The sequence below is a fragment of the Eptatretus burgeri genome, chromosome 15 (assembly GCF_056783735.1).
Source record: "Eptatretus burgeri isolate ZD-2024b chromosome 15, Ebu_testis_v1, whole genome shotgun sequence".
Lineage (NCBI taxonomy): Eukaryota > Metazoa > Chordata > Myxini > Myxiniformes > Myxinidae > Eptatretus > Eptatretus burgeri.
The window spans coordinates 67,888,312-67,913,311 of NC_140975.1; the positions used below are offsets into that span (position 1 = coordinate 67,888,312).

At 45.4% G+C, this 25,000-nt stretch overlaps 2 protein-coding genes across 2 annotated transcripts in view; one reads left to right on the forward strand and one right to left on the reverse strand.

Moving 5' to 3' along the window:
• LOC147012428 (uncharacterized protein KIAA0513-like) overlaps positions 1–11,422 on the forward strand; it is a 15,010-nt gene extending 3,588 nt beyond the window's left edge. Inside the window, exons 3-12 of the mRNA XM_085856638.1 lie at positions 227–326; positions 3,376–3,449; positions 3,581–3,651; positions 4,634–4,769; positions 4,988–5,034; positions 5,334–5,400; positions 6,939–7,016; positions 7,265–7,345; positions 7,498–7,592; positions 10,292–11,422. Coding sequence (XP_085712764.1) covers positions 227–326; positions 3,376–3,449; positions 3,581–3,651; positions 4,634–4,769; positions 4,988–5,034; positions 5,334–5,400; positions 6,939–7,016; positions 7,265–7,345; positions 7,498–7,592; positions 10,292–10,350 — 808 coding nt within the window. The 3' untranslated portion in view covers positions 10,351–11,422. The remainder of the gene's footprint in view (positions 1–226; positions 327–3,375; positions 3,450–3,580; positions 3,652–4,633; positions 4,770–4,987; positions 5,035–5,333; positions 5,401–6,938; positions 7,017–7,264; positions 7,346–7,497; positions 7,593–10,291) is intronic.
• Positions 11,423–13,248: 1,826 nt separating this feature from the next.
• Positions 13,249–25,000, reverse strand: part of LOC147012429 (uncharacterized) — a 35,301-nt gene continuing 23,549 nt past the window's right edge. The window contains exons 2-9 of the mRNA XM_085856639.1: positions 23,626–23,719; positions 23,154–23,454; positions 22,910–23,008; positions 21,691–21,792; positions 15,808–15,918; positions 15,310–15,692; positions 14,489–14,550; positions 13,249–13,902 (exon numbers count right to left, since the gene is read on the reverse strand). Of these exons, the coding sequence (XP_085712765.1) occupies positions 14,493–14,550; positions 15,310–15,692; positions 15,808–15,918; positions 21,691–21,792; positions 22,910–23,008; positions 23,154–23,454; positions 23,626–23,719 (1,148 nt within the window). The 3' untranslated portion in view covers positions 13,249–13,902; positions 14,489–14,492. The remainder of the gene's footprint in view (positions 13,903–14,488; positions 14,551–15,309; positions 15,693–15,807; positions 15,919–21,690; positions 21,793–22,909; positions 23,009–23,153; positions 23,455–23,625; positions 23,720–25,000) is intronic.

A 25,000-nucleotide genomic window follows, 5' to 3' on the forward strand; every position in this document is an offset into this window, starting at 1 on the left:
AGAAAAAAATTTCAATGATTTCTCGGAACAAAAGGAAGAAACTTTCGCATAAAGTTTGAAACCGTTCACGAGATGAAGTGTCGGAATTGTAGCTGAAGTCTGAAACCTTAACCGATTTTGAGTTGAACCTTAATTGTACATTTGATTGTAAGATGTTGGTGTGTACTAGTGTGTACATTTTCATTGAGGTTAGACGTACGACGTGTGGTGGACATTGCGTTCGCAGGACGGACGTGAGCTCGGACGACAAGTCAAGGTTTGGCAAACTTTGCCAAGAAATGCACAGCACGGGACGTCTGTGGTTCTCCCGCTTCCTTTGTGAACAGGTGAGCTTGAGCGTCCGTCGTCTTCCTGCCACGGCAGATCAAAGAGCAAAATGAGTGCTTTGTTCAGAAACACTTCGCTATCCCATCTTCCTGTTAAATGTTATGATATTAGTGCAGTGCATTGTGGGATCCTCATTTTGATTGTTTCCACCTGTTGTGCAAAATGTTAAACCCGTGTGGCATTGTGTGCAATAGGTGGGGAGTGGGAATGGAAATGGGAGTGGAAGATTTGGGATTGGTGCCAAACTGTTCCATTTATTTGACAATAAATATTACACTCCATCTATTGATTACACACTAGCAAATACAATCCGTCTCTTTGCTGGCAGGAATATTAATAGGGAGGGGAGGGAGAGAGGAGACAGGAGAGGGGCGAGGAAGGGGGGGCGGTGGGGAGAGCAACGCCTCACCAAACGTTGCTATACACGTAGGGGAGGGGTGTGAGAGTGAGGATGGAGGAGGTTTGGGAAGAGGTAAGCATAAGGGGAAGAGTTCTTGACTTGTGGAGAAGGGGAGGGGGGGGTAGTACAGGAATGAAATTGGCTATGTTAAGACAGCACTCAGAGATGTCCATGGGAGGTGTGGAGGGGGTTTTGGAGGAGGAAAGCATGTGCGGAGGTGGAGGGAAGGCAGCACAATGGGAATGGAAGGTGGCGTGAGGGGAGGGGACGGGAAGGGAAGGCAGCACGATGGGAAGGGAATGTGGCATGCTGGGAGGGGAAGGGAAGGTGGCATGAGGGGAGGGGAAGGGAAGGCGGCGTGAGGGGAGGGGAAGGGAAGGGTGGTAAAACACACCCAAACAGCAACATTTTTTTGGTTCACGAATCAGTAAGTGACCACTATATTCGTTATTGGTGTGTGTGTGTGTCTGTCTGTCTGTCTGTCTGTCTGTCTGTCTGTCTGTCTGTCTGTCTGTCCCGAGCATAGCTCCGTGAGTTTTGATCCGATCCTGATAAAATTTTGGTGGGAGGTTTATGTCATGATCTAGTTGTGTTTTTCTGAGAATGGACATTCTCAGAATGGGTAGTCCCACGGAGTACCGAGCCACCGTCTTGACATCGAAGCTTGAAGAGTGCTCGCAAAGTGACTTAACCACTCAAGCAAGCACTCCAACGAAATGGTTGAAGAAACTTTGAAAAGCGAAATGTTAATTTTTTTTTTTATATGCACCTATGTATGCCGAAGTGACAGGTCATATAATGAAAGATCGTGTAAAAAGGGGAAATGTGGTGTGAAATAAAATTGCACATTTTCAGTGCGCGAGGCACCGCACGACAATACGGGGCCAAATGCAGTCGAGTGGGCCCTGAACTTTGTTAAGTTGATCGATACTGGAAATTCAGTGACTGAATATTGTAGAGTGCTCGCCAAGTGGCTTAAGCACTCGGGAAAGCACTCCAACAAAATGGTTGATAAGGAACGGCTTGGCAAGCGATTGGCGATTGCCGATCGGTCATATAAACATCGTGCATCCGGAGACGTCTGGGAATGTCAAGCAATGTCCGAAATGGACAAATGAACATTCTTTTTCAAAAAAAAATATTAATTTTTTTAGCAGTCGGAACTACTGATGAAGTCAGTAGAGTTTAAATTTTGAAATTCTGCTGAGATTAAGAGATTTTATTGGCTATGGAACGAGCGGAAATTAAATAAAGCCACGAATGTTGGCGTCTCCCGACGTTTATAAAGCATTGCAATGTATCCAACTGTTTGTAGCAATGATGATCAGGCATTCAATGATATGAGTGAGGAAAGTGGGGGGGAAAAAAACGATCATTACGAAATCGTTGTGGCCTGTTCCATTGTTCAGCAGGCCCAAAAAAAAAAATGGTGAATTAAGAACCCAGCGACGTGATCAAGGATGAGCCTTGATAAAGGAGAATTAAATTCAGGCTTAAATTCAAGAATTCAGGCTTTCTTTAGGTGAGAAGAAGGTGTGTAAGGTATTAAGGAAGGAACTGATGATGTAATTATGCTTGGTGTTGGCTTGATGGTTCGGGTGGTGGGCTTCGGATCCCAGGATCCTGAGTTGAAATCCCACTCGGCTGTTGAATTAATACCAGGTGGGGTTGACTGTACCTGTCATCCTTCCGAGGTCAGCACATTGAGTACCAGCTTGCTGGTATTCTGTGTATCCAGGATTGTGTCCAATAGCCAAGGAGACTGCTTAGGCAGCACCAACGCTCTGCACAAAGAGAGTATGATCCCGATGGATGGATGGATGATGTAATTGTGAAGAGTTAGGCCAAGCAAGAAAATCGAACTTCAGGAAAGGGAAAAGTTAAATATATTCTGTACCAATGCGAGAAGTTTAAATAATAAGATGGAAGAACTTTAAGCCAAAGTAGATAACGAGGAGTACGATAGAGTTGCAGTGAGTGAGACATGGTTTAAGGTTTAAGGAGGAGAGTAACTGGAGGACAGGATTAGAAGGTTACAAGGTGTATCGGTGTGATAGGAAGGAGAGAATCGGAGGAGGAGGAGTAGATATCTGGGTAAAGGACAGCATTGCATCAAGAGAAAGGGGTGACATTAAGGAATGAATAAATGTTGAGGATTCTGTATGGGTAGAGATTAGAGATTGTAAAAACAGTACGATATGGTGGAGGTTGGGGAGCATTTAGGAGCAAGTGACCATAACATTGTGTGTGCAAAGATTCTGTTGAGGGTTGGAGTTCAGGATGCAATATAACAAAAGGAACAACAGAAAGAGAAGGGGGAAACACCAATAGCAGGGCCAAGGGAGAAAATAGATGGAGATGGACAGAATGCAAGGGGTGGACAAGATGGAGACAGAAACAAAATGTGGGGAGGGATCTGAACCCATTCGAGCATTTATGGGATATTCTGAAATGGTGCCTGAGACAGTTTTCTCTACCTCCTTCAAACAGGTGTGAGCTGATTGACTTTCTCCTTCCCCTCCTCCCCTCCAATTAACTTCTTCCCCTCCACCTCCCCCCTCCAATCATTGGTGATACCATCAACTAACCACAGGGGGGGGGGATACCAAGGAGTGGTTTATGATGAGGTTTTGTTTGTATGTTTGCAGCGGTGCAACTCGAAGCTCGTGTCGGAACAGACGTTTTTCCGCTTGGTGCAATCGATTGCTGTCGTTCTGTTCGAGTAAGTCTTGGGAAGTGGATTGTGATGCAACGACAGCGAAGCATTTTCTCTGAACTACCGCTAACAGGTTTTGTTTCACTTTGTACTCGTACATGCGTGTCGTCACATGTTACAATGCCATGTCCTTCCAGGTGTCATAACTTGGACGACTTCGGACCGGCCAAAAACCTCATGACGATGTGTTTCACTTACTACTACATGAGTAAGTTTCTAACACCGTGGCACGTCTTTCCGAAAGTGCAGGTCATTGTGTGCCTGTGCCTTTAAACGTTCCATCTTGCTGGTGTTGGTCATTCCGTAGGAGTGCTTGCAATTCGAGTGACTCGTTGTTACACGAACCATTATTGTGTAACATGTGAGATTCTATCGACATATTATGTTTGTAAAAGGATGGGGGTCATGGGGTTAAAATTTTAACCGTTTTTGCAGATGTAATACTTGGTTGGCCTGAAATCTTAATTCCGGTCTTGAGGAGAAGGTCTGTGGCACTGCCTTTTCAAAGGGATCATTTTGATGTGCATTCATAGTTTCCCTGAAGGCGTTCAGTGTCGACTCCGAAGTGTAGTCCGGCGTCCCGTCTGTACCAGTTTGGCGAGGCAGGTCACCCCCGCACCTGGAATGTTTTTGACTTTTTATTGACAATCTTGTAGCAGCATTATAGTGACACCTTACACCAGACTCTGTGGTGTACTGGTTCATAAATCTACTCCGAGTCTGGGAGGTCGACGGTTCGAATTCTGACCGAGTCATACCAAAGACTTCAAAAATGGTGCGTGCTGCTTACTCGCTTTGGCGCTCAGCATTTATAAAGGATAGAACACAGACAAACAACCACAGGTTGGCAATGGTATCACAGGCTTCGGTCGGCATAATGGCCTCCTCCCGCATTGGAGTTCCTCGTCAGGGAATATATATCACTAGATATGTTATATCTGCGACTTCTTCAGGTCCTCAGAAATGTGAGTCCAATTCCTTAATACCGCAAGTACTGCTTCAGCCAGATTCGTACCCTCAACCCCTGGCATGCCATTCTGGTGGCCGTGCAATGCACATTCACTTGTCGTGATTTCAGTTTCCTCTTTTAATTCAAAAAAAAAAAAATGATGAAATAATTAATTTGTTGGACGATTGCTCAACCAGTCTGCATCCAGTGATTCTCTGACTTCAAACCTTTTCGCTCACAGGCCACGCAACAACAGAGCCCTCATTCTTCAAGAAAAACGCGACCAAAGGTCAGAACAAGACACCGGCTCGATGGCGAGACGTGTTCGATTTCCGGGAACTCCGGCATCTCGTGCTGGGAGATGACAAGAGCGGCTTGTGAGTGACGATGACCAAACGGATTGCGTTTTTCAATCGTCCTGCCTAATTGGCATCTGGTTTTGAGGTTCGGGGAAGACATATAGGAACAAACTTTCGGGAAGATATAGAACCATGCAGTTCCTGTTATGTTTCACCAGCTGTCCACGTCTGAAGCTTGCTGTCACGAGGAGTCATTCTGAAATGGTTGATTCTTCTTTTTCCTTTTTAAACCACAGAAAGGCCGAAAGCAAACAGGATGGCGACGATGATGGACTTGGCACAGGTGTGTAAAGTGTTCCTTTAATTGATGTCCGTCTCCAGGACTCCCACTCACTCCCCGTCTTCTGCTCTCCTCCACCCCTTCGTCCCTCGTTTTCCTCCACCTCCACCCCCCTCCCCTCCCCAGATCTACATGATGTTCTCCTCCCTCCCCCCAATCCCCGGTCTCCTGTTCTCTCTTCCCCTCTCCCCCATCTCCTGTATCTGGTGTTGGTGGCCCAGCCCAGCCAATACATCCTTGACTTGTCACGAGTTCTCAATGTGACTCATGCCGATTTAATTGCTTCCTCCTTTTCCCTGCAGAGGTAAACGCAGAGCGACAGAAAGTGAAAGCTTATTTGTACTCCCATCTGAAACAGCAGCCCATCTGGTGAGTCGGTTCATCTCGCAGAAGCAGGGCCCAAAGTGCCTTTGTTTTCGTTGAATATTTTTCAGACGTGTTCGTGATTAATAACCGAGAGAAACTTCATATCTCCTCATGTGCGTCTCCTCACCAATTCTACCTGTCGTGTTTCAACATCGGAGTACGAAGTGCGCTTTCTCCATTAAGACATCAAATTATTTCTCAAATTAAAGGATACTTTTGAGATGCACAGTAACTTCAGTCTCCCGCTTGTCCCTCGTATCCGACACGTCTACGTCCTGACATCCGAAACGCAGCTTGCGGATCGACTCCAAACAATCGGTTCATTAACTTCTCTCATTGTTTATTGATCTTTGATTCGGAAGCACCATTTTTCCGAATAATGAATCGCCGTGCCTGTGAAACACTAGCATGACAGTTTATAGCTGGGCCGGGATTCAAACCCAGGATGACCAGCTTCGAGGGGAGTCTGTGTATCGCTAAGCCATCCTGCCAACCCAATAATGGAGAAGAACCATGACGTGTGGGATTTGAACCTGGAATCACAGCATTATGGGTTGTGCCCTCAGATGGGAACACCAAATCGATGAACCCAGGTCGTGACATCACAAGTGATTTCGGTTGTCATGCCACAAACCTCCGTTTTTGATGTCATCCTGGTGATAATATTGGTGTTAAATAATCTCTTTAGACGGTAAAAACAAGAGAAATGCAAATAATATATATATATATATATTTTTGTAACCCCCCACAATGTTCCAAGGTCTCGGTGTACATGTGACGTCGGTTATCGAAACATAAAAGGAATGCTGGTAATTTACAAACTTGTGTACCTGGCCTGGCAGGGACCGCTTCAGCCAAAGGACTCGTGAATGCCAGAGCTCCAGCTATTTAGCCAGGTACTCCATTTTAATCACCAAATGTTTCCAAGGCACGGGCCTGGCAAAGCGAGGGTCGTACAATCCTTCGGGTGCTGTGGGATATTGAAATGCTCGTTATTCCGGATGGTTTTCAAACACCTTATAGGTGGATGCGAGTTTGAGGGTTTGTTTTTTTTTTGAGCCGGCACTATGCGAAGGTCTGCGTATGAGGATAACGAAGAGAGAACATCGAATAAAATAATTAACTTTTCATTTTCCAACCACAGTGCCTCGAACGTACGAGCTTGCCATGTGGATTTGACGTCACGGTAGATAAAAAGTTATGGACAAGTTATGACAAAATTCGGTGGATGAGTTGGTTGGATGACGAGAACAAGCCGATTAGATTTTGGTTAAGGTCCGAATCCAGATCCAGCCTATCGAGTGGGATACAAAATGTAAACTGTTCAGCCTGGCGGAGGTATGTGCTCTACCGAGTGCCGTTCTAGTTTGAGTTGCAACCATAATAATCATCTTTTGATTTCTCGTCTCCACTTCAGTAACTCCCATCGAGTCTCTGAACCCTGTGATTGATTTTCAGGTTCATATCTTTTCGATGCTTTTCTGTTGCAACTTTTTACACACAAGCAGTTTAATGGCGACATGAACTCGCCCTGCGTGCAGGCACACGTCGCGATTTTGGGATGCGGCCTTCCTCGACGCTGTGCACAGCGAACGCAACAAGCAATCGCCAACCACGCAGTGAGTATCAAAATGGTGGTTTGTAAGTGTCTTTTGTGTCTTAACACACCATTTCATACATTCTCTCAATGCCAAGGTATTGATGCCACCTCTCGAGAGCCGATTAATAAATGTACCGATAAGGGAAGAAGAAAACCCAGTTGAGTGGAGCTTGTGTTGTAGGCATGTGTAACCTGTATTTGTGTCAAACGTTGATCACATGGTGCCAATTGCCATCCATGGACGTTCGCTCGCTTATTCTTGAACAGCCAGAAGTGGTACTTGATGACCCCAGAGGAAAGGGATGATGAAAACCGAACCAACGAGAACCTCACCTTCGGACAGCTCTCGTAAGTATGACCTGCCGGTCTTGCCATCAGAACCACTGCGGCGGTTTTCTAGATATCTGTTGCTCTTAAAAGTTTGTCAGATTTGCTCTGATCAAATTAATTATATTTCTTACCCCTCCCCCTCCCCCTCCCCCCAACACCCACCTTCCAAGAACGTTCATTTTTAACATGCTTTGTCTCGGCCTGGGAAGGAGCGAATGTGAAACGTTTCTGGACAAGCATTGCATCATTGGAAACCTGAGCGAAGGTACGGTTTCTTCAGGTGTGCGTGCTACCATGAGGTGACTCCGTGGGGTGGGGGAGGGGGGGTGGAGAAATTCCACTCCTGGAATGTACTTGCCAAGTTTGGAGAGTCATCTCTGACCTCCTGAACAAATTGTATCGATGCATGTGGCTCCAGCATAGTGGGGACATTGCATCAGCTGCACTCCCAAGCAATGATGCAACCCCATAGTCAAGTGCTGCCTATGAGAAGCTACTCCGCACATTGGATGAACTCTAATACCCTGAGGGAAGGTGTGGTTGGCACTTAAACACCATCTATTTAATAGATTCTATTACAAGGAAAGGAGAGGACATTGGGACCATACTTTGTGCAGAACGTCGGTGCTGCCAAAGCAGTCTCCTTGGCTATTGGGCACAATCCTGGACGGGTCGCTACTCCGACACAGGATACCAGCAAGCTGGCACTCATTTTGCCGACCTCGGAAGGATGACAGGCCGAGTTAACCCCACCTGGTATTAATTCAACAGCTGAGTGGGATTTGAACTCGGGACCCTAGGATCCAAAGCCCACCACCCTAACCATTAAACCAACACCAGGCATATGTATTACAAGGCAGTGTGATAATTCACCACCCCCCCCCAATGGAATTAAAGAAGACAATGTACAGTGCCTTCAGAAAGTATTCACACCCCTTGACTTTTGTTACCGCCTGAATTACAAATGGATTAAATTAAAAAAAAATTCACCAATTAACAAGAAATACCCCACAATGCCAAAGTGAAAACATGTTTTTAGAAAATTTTCAGGTGAATTTACAAAAGTATTGAACCCCCTGATCAGTACTTTGTAGAAACGCCTTTGGCAGTGATTACAGCTTTGAATCTTCCTTGGTATGTCTGTACCAGCTTTTCACATCTGGATTTGGGGATTTTCTCCAATTCTTCTTCACAGATTTGATCAAGCTCTGTCGAGTTGGATGGAGAGCGTCGGTGAACAGCAATCTTCAAGTCTATCCACAGATTCTCAACGGGTTTCAAGTTTGGGCTTTCGCTGGGCCACTCGAGGACTTTCACGTTCTTGTTCTGAAGCCATTCCAGTGTTGCTTTAGCTGCATGCTTTGGGTCATTGTCCTGTTGGAATGTAAATCTTCACCACAGTCTAAGGAATTTTGCACTCTGAAGCAGGTTCTCCTCAAGGATTTGTCTTTATTTGGCTCCATTCATTATTCCCTCTATCCTTACAAGTCTCCCAGTCACTGCTGCTGAAAATGAGCCCCATAGCATGATGCCGCCACCACCATGCTTCACGGTAGGGATGGTGTTAGACGGGTGATGACCTGTGCTCGGTTTCCGCCAGATGTAGCGCTTTGCATTCAGGCCAAAGAGTTCAATTTTCATCTCATCAGACCACAGAATCTTTTGCCTCATGCCATCATAGTCTTTCACGTGCTTTTTTACAAACTCCAGGCATGCTGCAATGTGCCTTTTTTTTTCTCACGAGTGGCTTTTGTCCGGCCACTCTCCCGTAAATCCTCGATTTGTGAAGTGCTGCAGAGATTGTTGTCCTTCTAGCAGGTTCTCCCATCTCAGTCAAGGAACTCTGCAGTTCTGTCAGAGTGGTCATTGGGTTTGTGGTCACCTCCCTGATCAAGGTCATTCTTGTCCAGTTGGTCTGATGGCCAGCTCTAGAAACAGTCTGGGTAGTTCCATATTCTTTCCTTTTCCTCATGATGGAGCTCACTGTGCTCTTGGGAAATTTCAACAATTTGAAATTGTTTTAAACCCTTTCTTTGCCAGATCATCACCTCCTCACAATTCTATATCTGAGATACATGGACAGTTCCTTGGACTTCATGGTAAGGTTTCTACTCTGACATGCACAGTCAACTGTGGGACCTTGTGTAGAAAGGTGTGTTCCTTTCTAAATCATGTCAAATCAATTGAATTGGCCAAGCAGAACCCCAATCGAGTTGTCGAGAGATCTCAAAGATGATTGAAGGAAATTGGACGCACCTGAGCTCAATTTGGAGTGTCAGAGCAAAAGGGTTGAAATACTTACAGATTTGTCAAAAAAATTCGAAAAACAAGTTTTCACTTTGTCATTCTGGGGTATTTTGTGTAGATCGGTGACAAAAAATAATATACATTGAATCCATTTTATATTCAGACTGTAACCGACGACAAAATGTGACAAAAGTCGAAGGGTGTGAATACTTTCTGAAGGCACTGCAGGTAGTTTTCGTGTAAATGTACGGTAGTTGTAAATGCTAAAATAGAAAGTATAATGTTGTAATTCAGGCACGATGGATGAAATGGCCTGCTCTCTTTCTGAAGTTTATTTGTATGTCGTATCATCATTCGGGGAAGCCTGGTGTTGGCTCAATGGTTACTGTGCTTGGCTGAAGATTCTAAGGTCTTGAGTTCAAGCCCCTGTCGTGCTGTTGAATAAACACCAGGTGGGTTGACTCAGCTCGTCATCCTTCAAAGGTCGGTAAAATGAGTACCAGCTTACTGGTAACAGGGGACATTGCATCAGTGGCGCAGCTGTGCCCCCAGAAAATGATGCAACCAGCTTCCACAGGCTGGATAGGAATAAATAAATCATTGGGAGATTAGGTGTTCAGATTCACTACCATTAAAATAAACCTGCACCCTTTACATATCTGTGATGTAATAATACCTGTACCCCTTCCCCCTTTGGAAACCCCCTCCCCACTGCAGTACAAAAGGAAACGTTGCAGAAGCAGATGGAAGATGTCATCATCGAATTGGACCTGTGAGTCGAACATCAGAAGGCCCTCCGTTATGAGGTTACCTGGACTCCTAGTATTGATATTGTCACAGCCGGATGGGACTGCCTGAATAATAATCACGCGACTAACAACTCCCCGATCGCGGTCACACTGCAAATTGAGCACATTTTGCTAATGGATCCCAAATGTTAGGCAAAGGGCCACCTGTCAGGTACAAGTCATTGTCCAACTTGCGACTGAGCTCGAATCACCAGGTGATCGTCCTCGGAACCACAATATGATGAGCTTCATCGATGGAGCTTCAAGCTACCCATGCGCGTGCCGGGCGGTGGTTTCACCGGACCGAGGTGTGAGCTTCCGATTGGCAGAGATTTGATCAGCACTCCATGTTTTTCCTCCCTTAGGCATTGTTGGTCAAATGAGTATTATTTAAATCGTAAAGTTCCTCCCCACCCCCTCGTGAGATTGCGCCTCGACCGGGGCCCACCTCTGCCTCGTTTCTTAATGAATAAGAGTTTGCACTTTTTTTTTCTCTTTTTAAAATGAAATGTCAATCAGTCCTCATGTCAAACCTCACCCATTATGCAGCTGATGTCTGTATCCCAGAGTGCAATACGACCGTGTGTCCACTGCTGATGGTATAGCCACACCTAAAATGTACAGGTAGTGTTTTGTAATGTGGTTTATAGTACGAGCCCTTTAGTTAACGGGGCAGACGTTTCGTCTTCCATAGACACTCGGTGTTTTGATTTGCTGAATACCAGGATGTACCGGTCCGGTTTGTGTGTGTGCGTCGATTTGTCCCCAGCCTGAATGAAGTTCGTTTTTCTTTCTCGGCGCAGAAATGCCCGTTTGCTTCGGTGAGTAATTTCGAATGTTTTACCTGTATTGTGAACATGGTGCACCTTTGTGGTTACCAGGTGTCATTGTGTCGATGTCTGAGGCAGCCCGTGCGAGTGCCTGTATTCCTGTGAGTTGTGAAACAGCTGTTCGTCTCTCGCAAGGTGTCCATGTTTGTTTGGCTTTAAAGCTGCACTTTGTCTCCGTGACATTTTAATTTACATATTTGATAAAAAAAATAAACATTTTGTGATTAAAACGAGCCGGCTTTCTTCCACGAAACTTGCAACACCGTTGGGTGTGGCAGGAGTCATGATATATGTGAGTATGGGTGTGATTGTCGTGTGTGTGTGTGTGTATAGCGTTTCCTCGGTGAGACATTGTGTGGTTCTTCCCATGCTTCGTGGGGTAAAACACCAAGGATCTGACCTGCAGGTGCATCGTTCCGTGCATGTTATTTAAAAGTGAACACTTAAACTAGTACAAGGGCCAGTCAATAAGTAACCTTAAAATAATTTTCACAAATTGTTTCTTGAATGTACGTGTGTAACAACCGTGTTATTTTTCAACATCATCTCCAGTTCAATGCATTTTTTTTTCCAGTGGTTTACTACGGCCTGGATCGCTCCAGAAAAAAAAAATATATTATATTGGCTGCTTGTGGAGGCATCCGTGCACCACCTCTTGGACCTCTTCGTCGGATCGGAAAGTGGTTCCACCAAGCGCCTCTTTAAGTGGCCCAGAGATGTGGTAATCCGAAGGGGTGACGTCTGGCGAGTAGAGTGGATGAGGAAGACACTCAAGATGCATGTCCTCAATTGTTGCAGCTGTCGTATGGGGCCGAGCATCGTGATGCTGCAGCGAAACATCGGTAGCGAGTCGTCCACGACGTTGTGATCTGATTGCTGGTTTCCGTTGATTTTTAAGGTCGCAGTATGATGCACTGATGACTGTGGTCCCTCTGGGCATGTAATACTCTACAAGTGGGCCTTGGCTATCTCAGAAGAGCGTCAGCATCACTTTTCCAGCAGAGGGCTGTGTGTGGAATGTTTTGGGCTTCAGTGAAGTTGAACGGTGCCACTCTTTGCCTGCCATCTTCATTTCTGGCTGAAAGTGGTGGACCCAGATTTCATCCCCAGTCACCACACGCTGTAAGAAAGCGTCGCCTTCTGTTTCGTGACATCGCATAAGTTCTTCACATGCGTTCATTCGCCGTACTTTCAGTTCGGGTGGGAGTTGTCTCGGCACCCAGCTTGAAGGACCCCCAGCACGTTGTGAATCATATGGTGTGTTAAACCATGGCTAATGTTCAATTGGGAGACCACTTCATCCAGCGTAAAGTGACAGTTTTCCCTTGGCACACGCTCAACTCCTACAACCATTTCCCCGTGTGAGGCTGGCCCAAGCGAGCAGCGTCTGCCACACTGGACACTCCACTTTTAAACTTCCTGTCCCAGTCGTACACCTGCTGCAGCGATAAACGTGCGTCACCATGTTGCATCTTCATTCTGGGATCACACCCTAACTTCCCACGAAACGGATGACAGAACGTTGCTCCTCCCTGGTGCGTGCTTCTAAAGGAGCCACCATCTTGGAACTGCTCTGCTGACATCACACGCTCAATGTCGCCAGATCAAAAACAGGCAAAGCATGACTTACCCATAGATATAACATATGTCGTCCACAACTACATATATTACATTCTCAAATTTATATTGCCATTTTAGGTTACTTATTGACTGGCCCTCGAATAGGCATCCACAACTATGTTGTGGAACTTTGGCCGAGGCCCTCACTTTTTACCTTTATTTTGTTTTTTTTCCGCCACTGCTGCAGCAATTGACATGAAACTTTCAACATAGGAGCGCCGACCTGTGGAGAATTTCTTAAAGTCACATGATGATCGGGTGGAAAATTTGGCCGGTGTTCCAAAAAGTCTGTTTTCTGTAGCCATGGGTTAAAGGGTGTTTCACTACCAGGAATAAACGGATTCGACCACACTCGGCCGAACAACGAAGGGACTTACGAGGAGGGTAATCAAATTTCAAAACCATCCATGAAACTGACAGAGGTGAGAAAACGGAACAATTTACAAAATACTTTTATAAACAAGAGAACTTTTCACACCGTGTATGGAAAAACTATACAAAAATGTTTTGAAAATTCAACTGAAGACCTGAGCTGTGATTCTGACGTCCTCTCCTAAGTGGACGAGCTTGCTCCAAATGTTTTGCTGTGATGTCAGGACCAGGTGAGTTCAGAGCACTTCCAGGTGGAGAAGCTCGTTTAGTGTAGGGTAAATATCCAAATGCTGGACAATTGCAGCTATCGAGAAAAGGAAAGAGAATCAAAAATAAAAGTGCTATTACTGTCTCTCACACACACACACACACACACACACACACACACACACACACACACACACACACACACACACACACACACACACACACACACACACACACACACACACACACACACACACACACACACACACACACACACACACACACACACACACACACACACACACACACACACACACGCCCATTATAAATGGCAAGGCTACCCCAGGCGCACGTCCAATACAGGAACTCGGTTTGTTTTGGGGTTTTTTTTCTCCCGTTCCAAACTCGAAGCCCCGGTGTACGGCTCAGTGACGTCGAAAGGGTTCGTCTCCACCATGGGTCGCAGAGTCAGAAACAAAGCACGTACCATTCTTCTGTAAGTTCCTTCCAACTACAGGCAGGAAAAAAAAAGAAAATATATATATATATATATATATATATAATTAAAAAAAAGACTTGTCCTTTCATTTTAACTCTCCAAGTCACTACACCTGTCGTCATTCCTTCATGCTATCTTTGTAGTTGTAGGTTGGACTCGCTCAAACCGTTTTGAAAGGTTTGCGTCACCTTCGTTGTAAGCCTCGAAATGTCCCCAAGCGGGGACTTAATGGTGAGAGCATCCGTCATAAATCTGGGGAAGTCCGCAGTTCGAGCCCCAGAGACCAAATTATACATGCCACTCCCTCACGTCACGCTTGGCATTCAGAGGATAGGACACGGGTAAACCCCGTGGCTTGGCATGTCATAGAGGGAGATTTCTGCTTCACGGCCTCGCTGATTGCGAAGAGAAAAGCGACGTTACGAGGTGGCATCGCCAGTACCCAGAGTTCCCCGAGAGGTTATGCCACCGACACCAAAATCATCGGCAGTGTCTGTCTGAAATCGAGTCCAGTGTTGTCTCGTGTGTTTGTATCGCAGATGCTTCATATGCCTGAGACCATTAATAAAAAAAAAATAGTTAAAAAAAAAGGACTCACCCTCTCATGTGTCCATCGCCAAATTGCCGTTGTCGCACGTTTCAGCCGGTTCATTGCAAATCCTGGAAGGGTTGGAATTCAGCGGCGTGGCTTCATCAACAACAGGAAACAAAATACACAGACTTAAAGGACGTAAGGTTAATATTGACGAAACGAGACAGGACACCCAGCTAAACATCCATCCTCGGGACGGTACACTATGCCATACAGCAATACCCTCCATACGAAGCATCGATCGGAGGTATGTAAGTTTCAAGTTCACAATCGCCATACAGGTAGGTACTGTTCAAGTTCACAATCTTCTAGCAGCTATAACTAAACATCCAATAGCGTGAGAGTTTAAAAGGGTACAATAAATACACTGTTTAGAGTGGTCACCAAAGAGTGAAGACCCGTGGATGGCATCCTTGAGGCTGGGGGTCAAATGTGTCTTAAGGAATTGGTCACCTTCCATTTGTCTAGAGATAACAAAAAAACAAATAACTTCTAAAAGTTGAGAACTCCCATATTGCTGTGGTATAGTCAGAAAAAAAAAACCTCATCTGGCTCACTCATCAGCTTCAGTGATGGAGTAATCTGCCTGTCCCCGTGTCTGGTCTATGTGACAACATCAGTCCACACATTGTGGTTTCATTGATGCCCTCAAGGCAACTTGGGACGGTCACTGAAATGCTCCCGAGATGAAAAGACGGTGCTGCCCAAAATCCACAAACTGAATAAAATTGTAAAAACACCATTCGAGTTTCCCAGAAATCACTTCACCCATTCCCGATTGATAAGGTACACATGATGAGTTGCCAGGTGTGCAGCAGTTTCTGTACCTGATCCGTTTTCCAAAGGAGCTCTCGTTTAGGCTGATCTCTGCCCGATCCACACCATCGGGCCTTCCCAATTCTTCGCAGGTTCGTTTTTGCCCATTCTTTTCGCCCGTCAAATTCATTTGCCCCCTTCCTGTGGAGTTGGTGCGAGAAGGCCAAGACGGACGTCGAGACCTGGGAGCCGCGTTCGCCTGGGGCTCGATATGCAGGACGGGACTCGGACTGTAGACTTTCAAATACAAACGCAAGAGGTCTTGCACCGAAGGTTTTTTCCATTCCAAATCGACGAGGAATTCCAAAGCTATTTTCTCCTCGACACGCGTCACGACTCCATTGTTCGCTCGATCTCCTTTCTGTGGCTCCATCCGCTGCTGCAACTGCAAAAGCTGAACAGAACACAGTCGGTGTGATCGACGCCGACATCAATTCTTACCGCTCTCCCATCCCGACTCGGGGATAAGCCCGTTTGAACAAACCTAAACACACCTTGAGGCTATTTACCTGATCAAACTTGGTTGTGGGAAGCGTATCTTCAAGACATTCCAAAAATTCCAAAAATAGTTTTTCCAAATTGTTGTAGAATCCATCATCATAATGCAAGGCCAGTTGAGTCTATAGAAAAACAAATCAGATGAATATTAAAACAACAACCGATGTCATTTCCTTGCGCAGGTCCAAGAGCTCTGCACCCAAATAGGATGAGCTTGATGATTCTATGGGCTGCAGATTACCTCCACATTAAAATGTGTCTTACATGCCACTCGTACTATTGCTTTTCGATAATACCGACGAGTCCGAATCCTTTCCATCCAGCCCACAATGCATCCCGTCTGCCAGCATCCGTTGGTGGACGTTAAAGGTCCCATGGTGTCCTTCACGAAGAGTGGGCGAGTTTAATCGCTGGAACCGTGAACAAATTCCTGCCTTAACCCAGCAGAGGGCAGCACATCAGTAGTACAGCCACACCCTCAGCCAATGACGTTACCCCACAGCCATGTACTGCATATGAATGAAGAAGATCCCACAAAGCACAACGTTTTTTTATTGCACTATTGAGGATTATTTATTTATTTAGTTGTAAGCATCCTGTGGCTGCTTGGCTGCATCATTTTCTGGGGGTGCAGCTGTGCCGCCGATGCAATGCCTCCTGTTTCCCGTAAGCTGGTACTCATTTTGCCGACCTCGGAAGGATGACGGGTTGGCTCAGCCCACCTCGTGTTAATTCAACACACGACAGGGACTTGAACTCAAGACCCTTAGATCTTAAGCCAGCCACCTTAACCATGAAGCCAACGCCAGGCTTACTATGAAGGATCAAGGAAGGGGAGAAATTGAGGAGTCTGTCTCAGTGGTGCTCTGCCTGAATCGAGGGAGCAAGACACCGTGGAATCGAGCAGCTTCGAGGCGAGCACGACACTGGTCCGACTGCCTTTGCCGTCCCAACGGCCGTCAGAGGTAGAATTTTGAATTTTTTTGAGAGGGCCGGCGATGGTGCTTGTTAGATTACCGAATTGTGCACAGTTGCTTCCTCGATGTCTCGCTTGGGTTAATCCAGGTCCACCTATAAACTACCACCCTGGTGTTTCACATGCAGGGTGATTCACCAATGTGTGTGCCGTCCCTCAGATGGACTTTAAACGAGTGTCCCATCTGCCGGCATTAGTCGGTGGACACTAAAGATCCCACAGTGTCTTCTGCAAAGGGGGAGTGAGAGCTATCGCCAGCACCCTGAACAATTTCCATTTTCCTGCACAAATCACCTTCAGGCGAACGTAAAATCTAGCCAACCGGTTCATGAAAGACTTGGGCCAAAAAAAAGGAGCGGGAACCGCAACAGCACTCGCTAGAGCGCGTACCAACACCAGGCCGAACAATTTACATTTTGGATTCCATTGACAGGCCGGATCTGCATCCGCACCATTCATCCTGGTCACACCAAAATCGAATGGGCTTGTTCTTGTCACCTACCCAACTCACGCACCACGTTTTGTCACAATCCATGCACAACTTTTTGATACATCATGCTACGTCTGGTTCTCGGCTCCATCTTTCAACAGTGTTTGAGCCTGGTGAGTAACTGCTGAAATCTATTCATCCCAGTTCTTCCCAACATGTTCACCTCCACCAACGAAGGTCGAAGGAGGTTTTGTTTTCACCTTTGTCTGTCACTTGTGAAAACAGAAGATTTTTAAGTATATTGGTTGGTTGCGTGCGTTATTCTGTTTGTTTTTTTTTTTTATATATTTTTTTAAATGTTTATCGCCTCCAGGTCTCACTTTCAAACAGACCTTCACGAAACTTCACCACACGGTAGAGTGCGTCGTGAGCAAGAAGCCGATTGTTTACGAGATCAAAAGGTCAACCATCTTCGGTGGAATTTCTAAAATCATCAATTTTCATCTCATTCACTTGAAATTTGAACAGGATTTGAAAATCTGGTCAATTAATTCGACCACCTTTTACTTTTGAGGTCAACGTGGGTCAAAAGGTCAACATAGACCACAAGGTCAACCCAACTCAAGCCAAATTTTTGTTTAATTGCTTCTAAAATTGTCAATTTTCATCCGCTTGACTTGAAACTTGAAGACCATTTGCATATGACGTCGCTGAATTCAACACCTATTAATTTTGAGATCAACATAGACCAAAAGGCCAATTTGAGCCAGATTTCCTAAAATCCTCAATTTTCATCCGATTGACTTGGAATTTGAAGAGCATTTTCATGTCAGGTCACTGAATTCAACTACATATCAATTTTAAGGTCAAAAGGTCAACACAGGCCTAATTTCTAAAAATGATATATATATATATATATATATATATATATATATATAATCACTACATCTCAAAAAGTTGTGGGCGAGTTATGACAAAACAAGGTGGAAGAGTTGAATAGGTGACAAGAACAAGTGGATTGGATTTTGGTTCAGATCCAGCCCATCGGTGGGATACAAAACGTGAACTGTTCCACCTGGCAGGTGTGCGCTATACCGAGTGCCGTTCTACTTTGTGCTGTTTTGCCAAGTGTCACTCTCCGAGTGATTTTTTTTTCATCTGCTTGTTTGTCTGTGAACAAAATATTTCAAAGTTGTGGACGGATGGAGACGGAACTTGGTGGAGAGCTTGGGTATGTGACGAGGACAAAATGATTCGATTTTGATGAAGATCAGAATCCGGATCTGGATCTGAGAATGTTTTCGGTGATTCTTCACCATTGAGCGATGGGGCTAAAACCGATATATAGCAGGATATCTCAAAAGGTTAGGGAGGACGGATTCGGATGAAACTTGGTGGATGAGTTGGTTTGGTGACCAGAATAAGTCGATTTAAATTTTAGTTCAGTTCCGAATCCAGATCCGGTCTACCAGTCGGATATGTAAGCTCATCAGTGTGGTGAAGGTATGCGCTCCACCGAGTGCCCTTACATATATAATTCTTTATTCCTTTCACATTTCTCTTTTCATTCTAATTCTTGATTTTTATCTTGCCAAAACGAAGTTTTGTATGCTTGTTTCAGCTTGTATGTTTTTTATTTATTTATTTGTTTGTTTGTTTGTTTGTTTGTTTGTTTGTAATCACGTATAAAAAAATTCTGCAGAGCAGTTATCATCGGAAATTTTTGTAACTTCGCATATCAGAGGCCTATAGAGGTCCCTTTCAGTGCACAAAATTTTGAAGGTCAAGGTCAAAGGTCAAGGTCACTTTGGCGCAAATCAGGGGAGTCGACGAAACCCTTATTTTTTGAGTAATTTTGATCGGATCGTCTTCAAACTTCATGGGAATATAGTTCATGGTCTGGCGCTCAGTTGATTATTTTTGGTGGCGATTGGCCTTGACCTTCATATGTTTTTTTTTTTATTTTTTTGGTCTGTAATCACGTATAAATCACTCTGCAGAGCACAGTTATCATTGGAAATTTTTGTAACTTCACATATCAGAGGCCTATAGAGGTCCCTTTCAGCGCATAAAATTTTGAAGGACAAGGTCAAAGGTCAAGGTCACTTTGTCGTAAATCAGGGGAGTCGACGAAACCCTTATTTTTTGAGTAATTTTAATTGAATAGTCTCCAAACTTTATGGGAATGTAGTTCATGGTTTGGTGCTCAGCTGATTAGTTTTTGGTGGCGATTGGCCTTGACCTTCATGGTTAGCGCCTGAGGTCAAACATATTTGACCCCAAGGTCAAATTTTCAAGTTTTAGGAACCATATCGTGTCGTACCTCAAATTGAACACCTCGATGAGTGCTTTCTAGATATGTCAAGCTTGAGACATTATGACGTCATTTGTTGATTTTTTTGTTTGTTTGTTTGTCTGTAATGACGTATAAAAAATTCTGCAGAGCACAGTTATCATTGGAAATTTTTGTAACTTCGCATATCAGAGGCCTATAGAGGTCCCTTTCAGTGCACAAAATTTTGAAGGTCAAGGTCACTTTGTCGCAAATCAGGGGAGTCTACGAAACCCTTATTTTTTGAGTAATTTTGATCGGATCGTCTTCAAACTTCATGGGAATATAGTTCATGGTCTGGCGCTCAGCTGATTAATTTTTGGTGGCGATTGGCCTTGACCTTCATGGTTAGCGCCTAAGGTTAAACATATTTGACCCTAAGGTCAAATTTTCAAGTTTTAGGAACCATATCGTGTCGTACCTCAAATTGAACACCTCGATGAGTGCTTTCTAGATATGTCAAGCTTGAGACATTATGACGTCATGAGGCAAACGCATATTTTTCATGGTTACTCTGCAGAACGATTCTCATCGGAATCTCTCGTCGGCAGATATTCCTCAAGGAGTCGCTCCTGGTGGATAGCAGCTCTGTTCACCTCAGTGTGACCTTAAAGAAGTCACACGTGGTCACCTTTTGGCAAGATACGGGACACCCTGCGGGTGACATTGGTTTATTCTTTTCTTTTGTCTCTTTTACTCTATTTCTCTTTCTTTATCTATGTCTCTGGAGTAATTTTTCAGGGAAGTTCACGTTGCCTGCACCTGGATGGGTTTGAGGGTAGAGGAGTAGCAGCTGAAATGTGAATCCTATCCAGGTTCCTCCTGATGACATCATCTTCGCTTGTTCAGGTTCCTTCTGATGACTCCAATGCAGGACTTGTACCTATGTGGTCTTCCATTTGATCTGAATTGAATTTATTTTAATCCCATTCTCAATTCAATTGAATAACAATAAACATCATGGGTCAGGATCAGGTGTCCGATCACAGCGGGACGTCTTAGTACCCGGTCATCACTACGAGCAGTTATAAAGTGGTGGTTCTCGTTATGTCTCTAATTACATAACACACCAGTACACAAACATCACACAAAAGTCCTGACGAGGGCCTGCGATCTCGGATTGCTCTCTTTCTTGTTTAACTTGAGGTGCTGTATTGCTAAACTGGAAGGTCTCGAAAGTACTTATTATGAAGGTGATTTTTGTTCTCCAGTGTTCAAATGTATCATTAAATTTAAATACAATAAAGATTGTAAAAGTTGCACAAATTAATAAATTCTGGGTTCTACCGTCATTTTCCACAGCGTCTGTTACATCACCCTGTCGAACACGTGACATGAGTTGTTATCTGTGCCTGTTGTTTGTGTCCATTATGACATCCTTAAAAACAGCAAGTTTCCTGGTTGGAATGATTTTCCACTTTGTTTCAGTGCTAGGCAGTGAGAGTGAAAATATCTCGCCCCTCTCTGCGCACGTGTGATCGGGACGCATTCAAAGTCAAAGTACGTCAAAACGGCAGACTCGTCTTCCTCTTCATGTTCAAAGAATACCATTTGATTTAAATAAGCTGCTCCTCGATCACAAACTCGTAACATGGACGGACATGAACCAATTGCTTAACTCCGCTTTTCGCTTCACGTGCACGAGGTAATAAAAGAAATTCTTGGATCCGGATCCGGATCTTCACTAAAATCAAATCACTTCGTCCTCGTTACACACACAACCTGTCCACCAACTTTGGTCTGAATCCATAAACTTTTTTTGAGATATCCTGCTCACAGACAGACAGGCAGAGGTGTAAACATAACCACAGTCCACCTTCAATGGGCAGAGGTAATAACTGGGGCACAGTTACGAATAATAATAATAATACAAGCGACAATGTTGGCAAGAACGCGCCTACTTTTGCAAAAGACACCATGGGATATTCAACGGTGTTCAAGCAGACAGGACACCCGGCTAAACATCCACCCGAAGGACGGTACACGATGCGATACAATATCTTCCCGACGGAGCACCAATCGGACAGTTTATAATCGGGTTGGGAATTCGACTCGAAACTAAACAGCTGAAAGGCGGTATGTGTGCTACCTCCGCACCCTCCAGTCAGAGTAAAGAAGACCACGAGGAAACGGAGCACGCACCATTATAATCTCACCTGGACGTACTTATCACGGTCACGCTTGTTGTTAATCAGGTGCTCAATATGCCCGAAGAACATCCTGGCTTTTCTCTGCACCTTCTGCATGTCTATCTTCCTCTGTGAAACAAAGTAAAACATACGAACACAAGGCGGGTAACGTTGGGTGGAATCTGTACACCTCCTCCACAAAGCTAACCACCCAAAACCCTCAAATAAGCAACCAGTTCCACAACGACGTCACGATGAAAGCATTCGGACAATGGTGTCGTTTCCAGTGCTCGCACAGTATCGGACGAGGGTTGGTGTACACCTGAGCTTAAAGGGTGTAATAGAGGCTTTCCCTGCACAACTAACTGAAAACGTGCAACCGCAGACGAACATCACAACTACCTGGAAACTCTCACCAAATCACAGCACCCTGAACTACATTAGACCACGGAGCTCAAACTTCAAACTGAGGATGCCCGTGACACCCAAAACATGTTCAACGCAAAGAACATCCGGATATCTAGAAAACCCTTTCCTGGTTGTCCTTCCCAAGTCTAAACTCGATAATAGTCACCATTCTCTCAAAGCCCCCCTTTTCTCGCCGGTGGAAACGTCTTCCAAATTCCGGAATCATGAGCAAATCCCTCCAGGATATCCGGTCCACCACTCACCACTACGACGTCACGGTCTCCACCATTTTCACGAATGAGGTTATGACACCCAACGAGATCCTGTTCCCACATTTCTCCCACAATTCCTCTCCTCGTGCCGTGGTGCGTCCGTTTGTTTCATCCCAATGTTTCCCCTTTTTTTATCCATTAATCCATTCTCTTCGTCACTTTGCTCTTCCGCAAGTCTCAACACCTGTACAAGTACTTATTAGAAAAAGGTCGGAATTATTATCTCTTATTGTAATTCGTTCAGCGTTTCAGCGACAGCTCGCTTCCTCTTCCCGAAGGATACCGCGGGATCTTTAACATCCACCGACTAACGCTGGCCGACGGGACGCCAAATTTATCGTCCACCCGACAGACGGCACACGCATTGGCAAATCACCTGGCCTGAGATGCACCAGGATGACAGTTTACAGCAGGGTCGGGATTCAAACCTAGGCTAGACGGCTTAGAGGCGAGTGTGCGTACCGCTGAACCATCCAACGGGATACACACCACGCACACAAGATATCCGTGGGTTTACACCAGCCCATTACACTATGGATAACCGTGGCGTACAAGCACAAACTCACTGCGAAAGGTTCAATTCCAGGAGTTTCAGCAAATTGTTCTCCCAGCACCATTTTTGCAATCAGAGCACCACGCCATGGATGCATGGCATCGATTGTTATCTGCGAAAACACGTCACCACAACATCTTGGTATTCACAGAGCCCATAGAGACCTGTCTGTATTCCCAAAGCACGCATCACCCAGTTCAAAGGTTAACGTACAACCTTGCACGTTATACGGAGGAATTACAACCTGGGCCATGCACCTTCATGCGGTAACCCACAATCTCGAGCAGCAGTGACAACCAGAAACCGTGCACCATTCTTGGTGTTATGGAACATTGCCTGTCCAGAGGCTGACCTTGGCTTTCAACTTCAGCACGAGCTTCATGTAGTGTCTGTAGCAGAGAAGGTAGGGGACCTGTTCCTGGACGGCCATGAGCAGCTGCAAGGCCCTTTCGTAAGCGTGCGGGCGACGAGCGAGGATAGCAGAGTGCACGGCCGTACCCACTCTCCGTAAGCAGGGCACCCGGTCCGAGGTCGAGCGTTCCGAATGACTTTCGAGGTCTGCTCGGGAGGGAGAGACAGAGAGACAGAGAGACAGAGACAGAGACAGAGAGACTCAACATGAGGTGCAGGTCACCACCCTCACCTCTCCTGCCACTCACACGTTCACCGGATCAATCTTCTTCATCCCTGAACCGTTTCCTGCTCTTTCGTTTCTCCACAATTCCTTACCCACGATGACGGCTTCCATCCGATGTCTGTAGGCAAAGTCCAGCATCCAGACCAGCAGAGAGTCTTCCTTGCTCATCTCTCCAAAACGATGCAACTGTCATGGAGAGCGATACATACTCAAATTACATTACACACACACAAAGATATATATATATATATATATATATATATATATATATATATATATATATATATATATATATATATATATATATATATATATATATATATATATTGTTACGGATCTGGAAACCATATGCATTCAACATACAGATGTCCCAAAAGTCAGTTATGTCGTTAAGTATGTGTGTAGTCAGATCCCCTTCCTTTTGTCTAGTGGGAGAATCAAAGGCGTGCGTTGCGATTTCTTTTAGCTCGGTTGTTACATCTAACAAGCCATCAAATAAGCATCCCATCTGCATGACCAGCCCATCACGATCCACCACCAACACCTGAACAGCACCCTGACGTGCCAAGGCAAGATCTTGCGGTTCCGGTTTCTCCGCTCCCACAAACGTTGTAACTCTTTCACGACGACCTTTGCAACATTGATACTGTTACTCGTCAAGTATGAACCCGCGTGGAAGAGTGACTAGGGTTTCCCGGCAGGGGCCAAGGTCCCGCCACGGAAGGGTGGGCCGTAGGACCATATCCAATCAAAGGCGGACAGCGAGGTGCGTTTCACCAAGGGCCCCTCCCCGTTGAGGGGAGAGAGCTATCACGAGGGTTGAGCAGAAGGTCGTCGAGGCGGCGAACGTGTCTCTGTTGGCCCTCTACAGGGAAGGAAAGAGCGACCCCGACCCCCCTCCGTGGACCCCGGCCATTCAAAACCCGAGCTCCGCCACGAACCTAGAGTCCCACACGTGCGACTGGGGACCAAACCAGCAACCATTGTCAGGTGCCGCAGCACGGAGTACCCCCTTTCTCCGACGGCCAGGTACCCATCCGAACTCTCACCCCCAACTTGTCTTTCTCCTCGGCTGTGAGGGTCAAATAAAGAACTCTGGGTTTCTTTTCATTTGTGTGTGTGTGTCAGCGTATGGTCCCGTCTTTAAGTAGAACTGAATTTACGTGTTTTTGGATCATTGTAAATATTCTTTGCTTGCATATTCGCATTAAGTCTTGTCTTTGTCTTTTACTGTTAATAAAACTTGTTAGAAATGTTCCCAGTCCATTTCCGTCCTTTCTTGAATTGGTCCAGCATGGTTCGGATCTGAGTTTAGGCGGGGTTTTATTCCCGGTAATCGGACAATTGTAGCCGTGACGTCCTGGGCAGGCCCGCTCGACTGCATCCGAGCCGGAAAGGTGGGTGGCAAAGTGGTAGTCGGTAGGTGTAATTTTACCGATGCCGGTGGAGTGAATCCGGTTCGGCCAG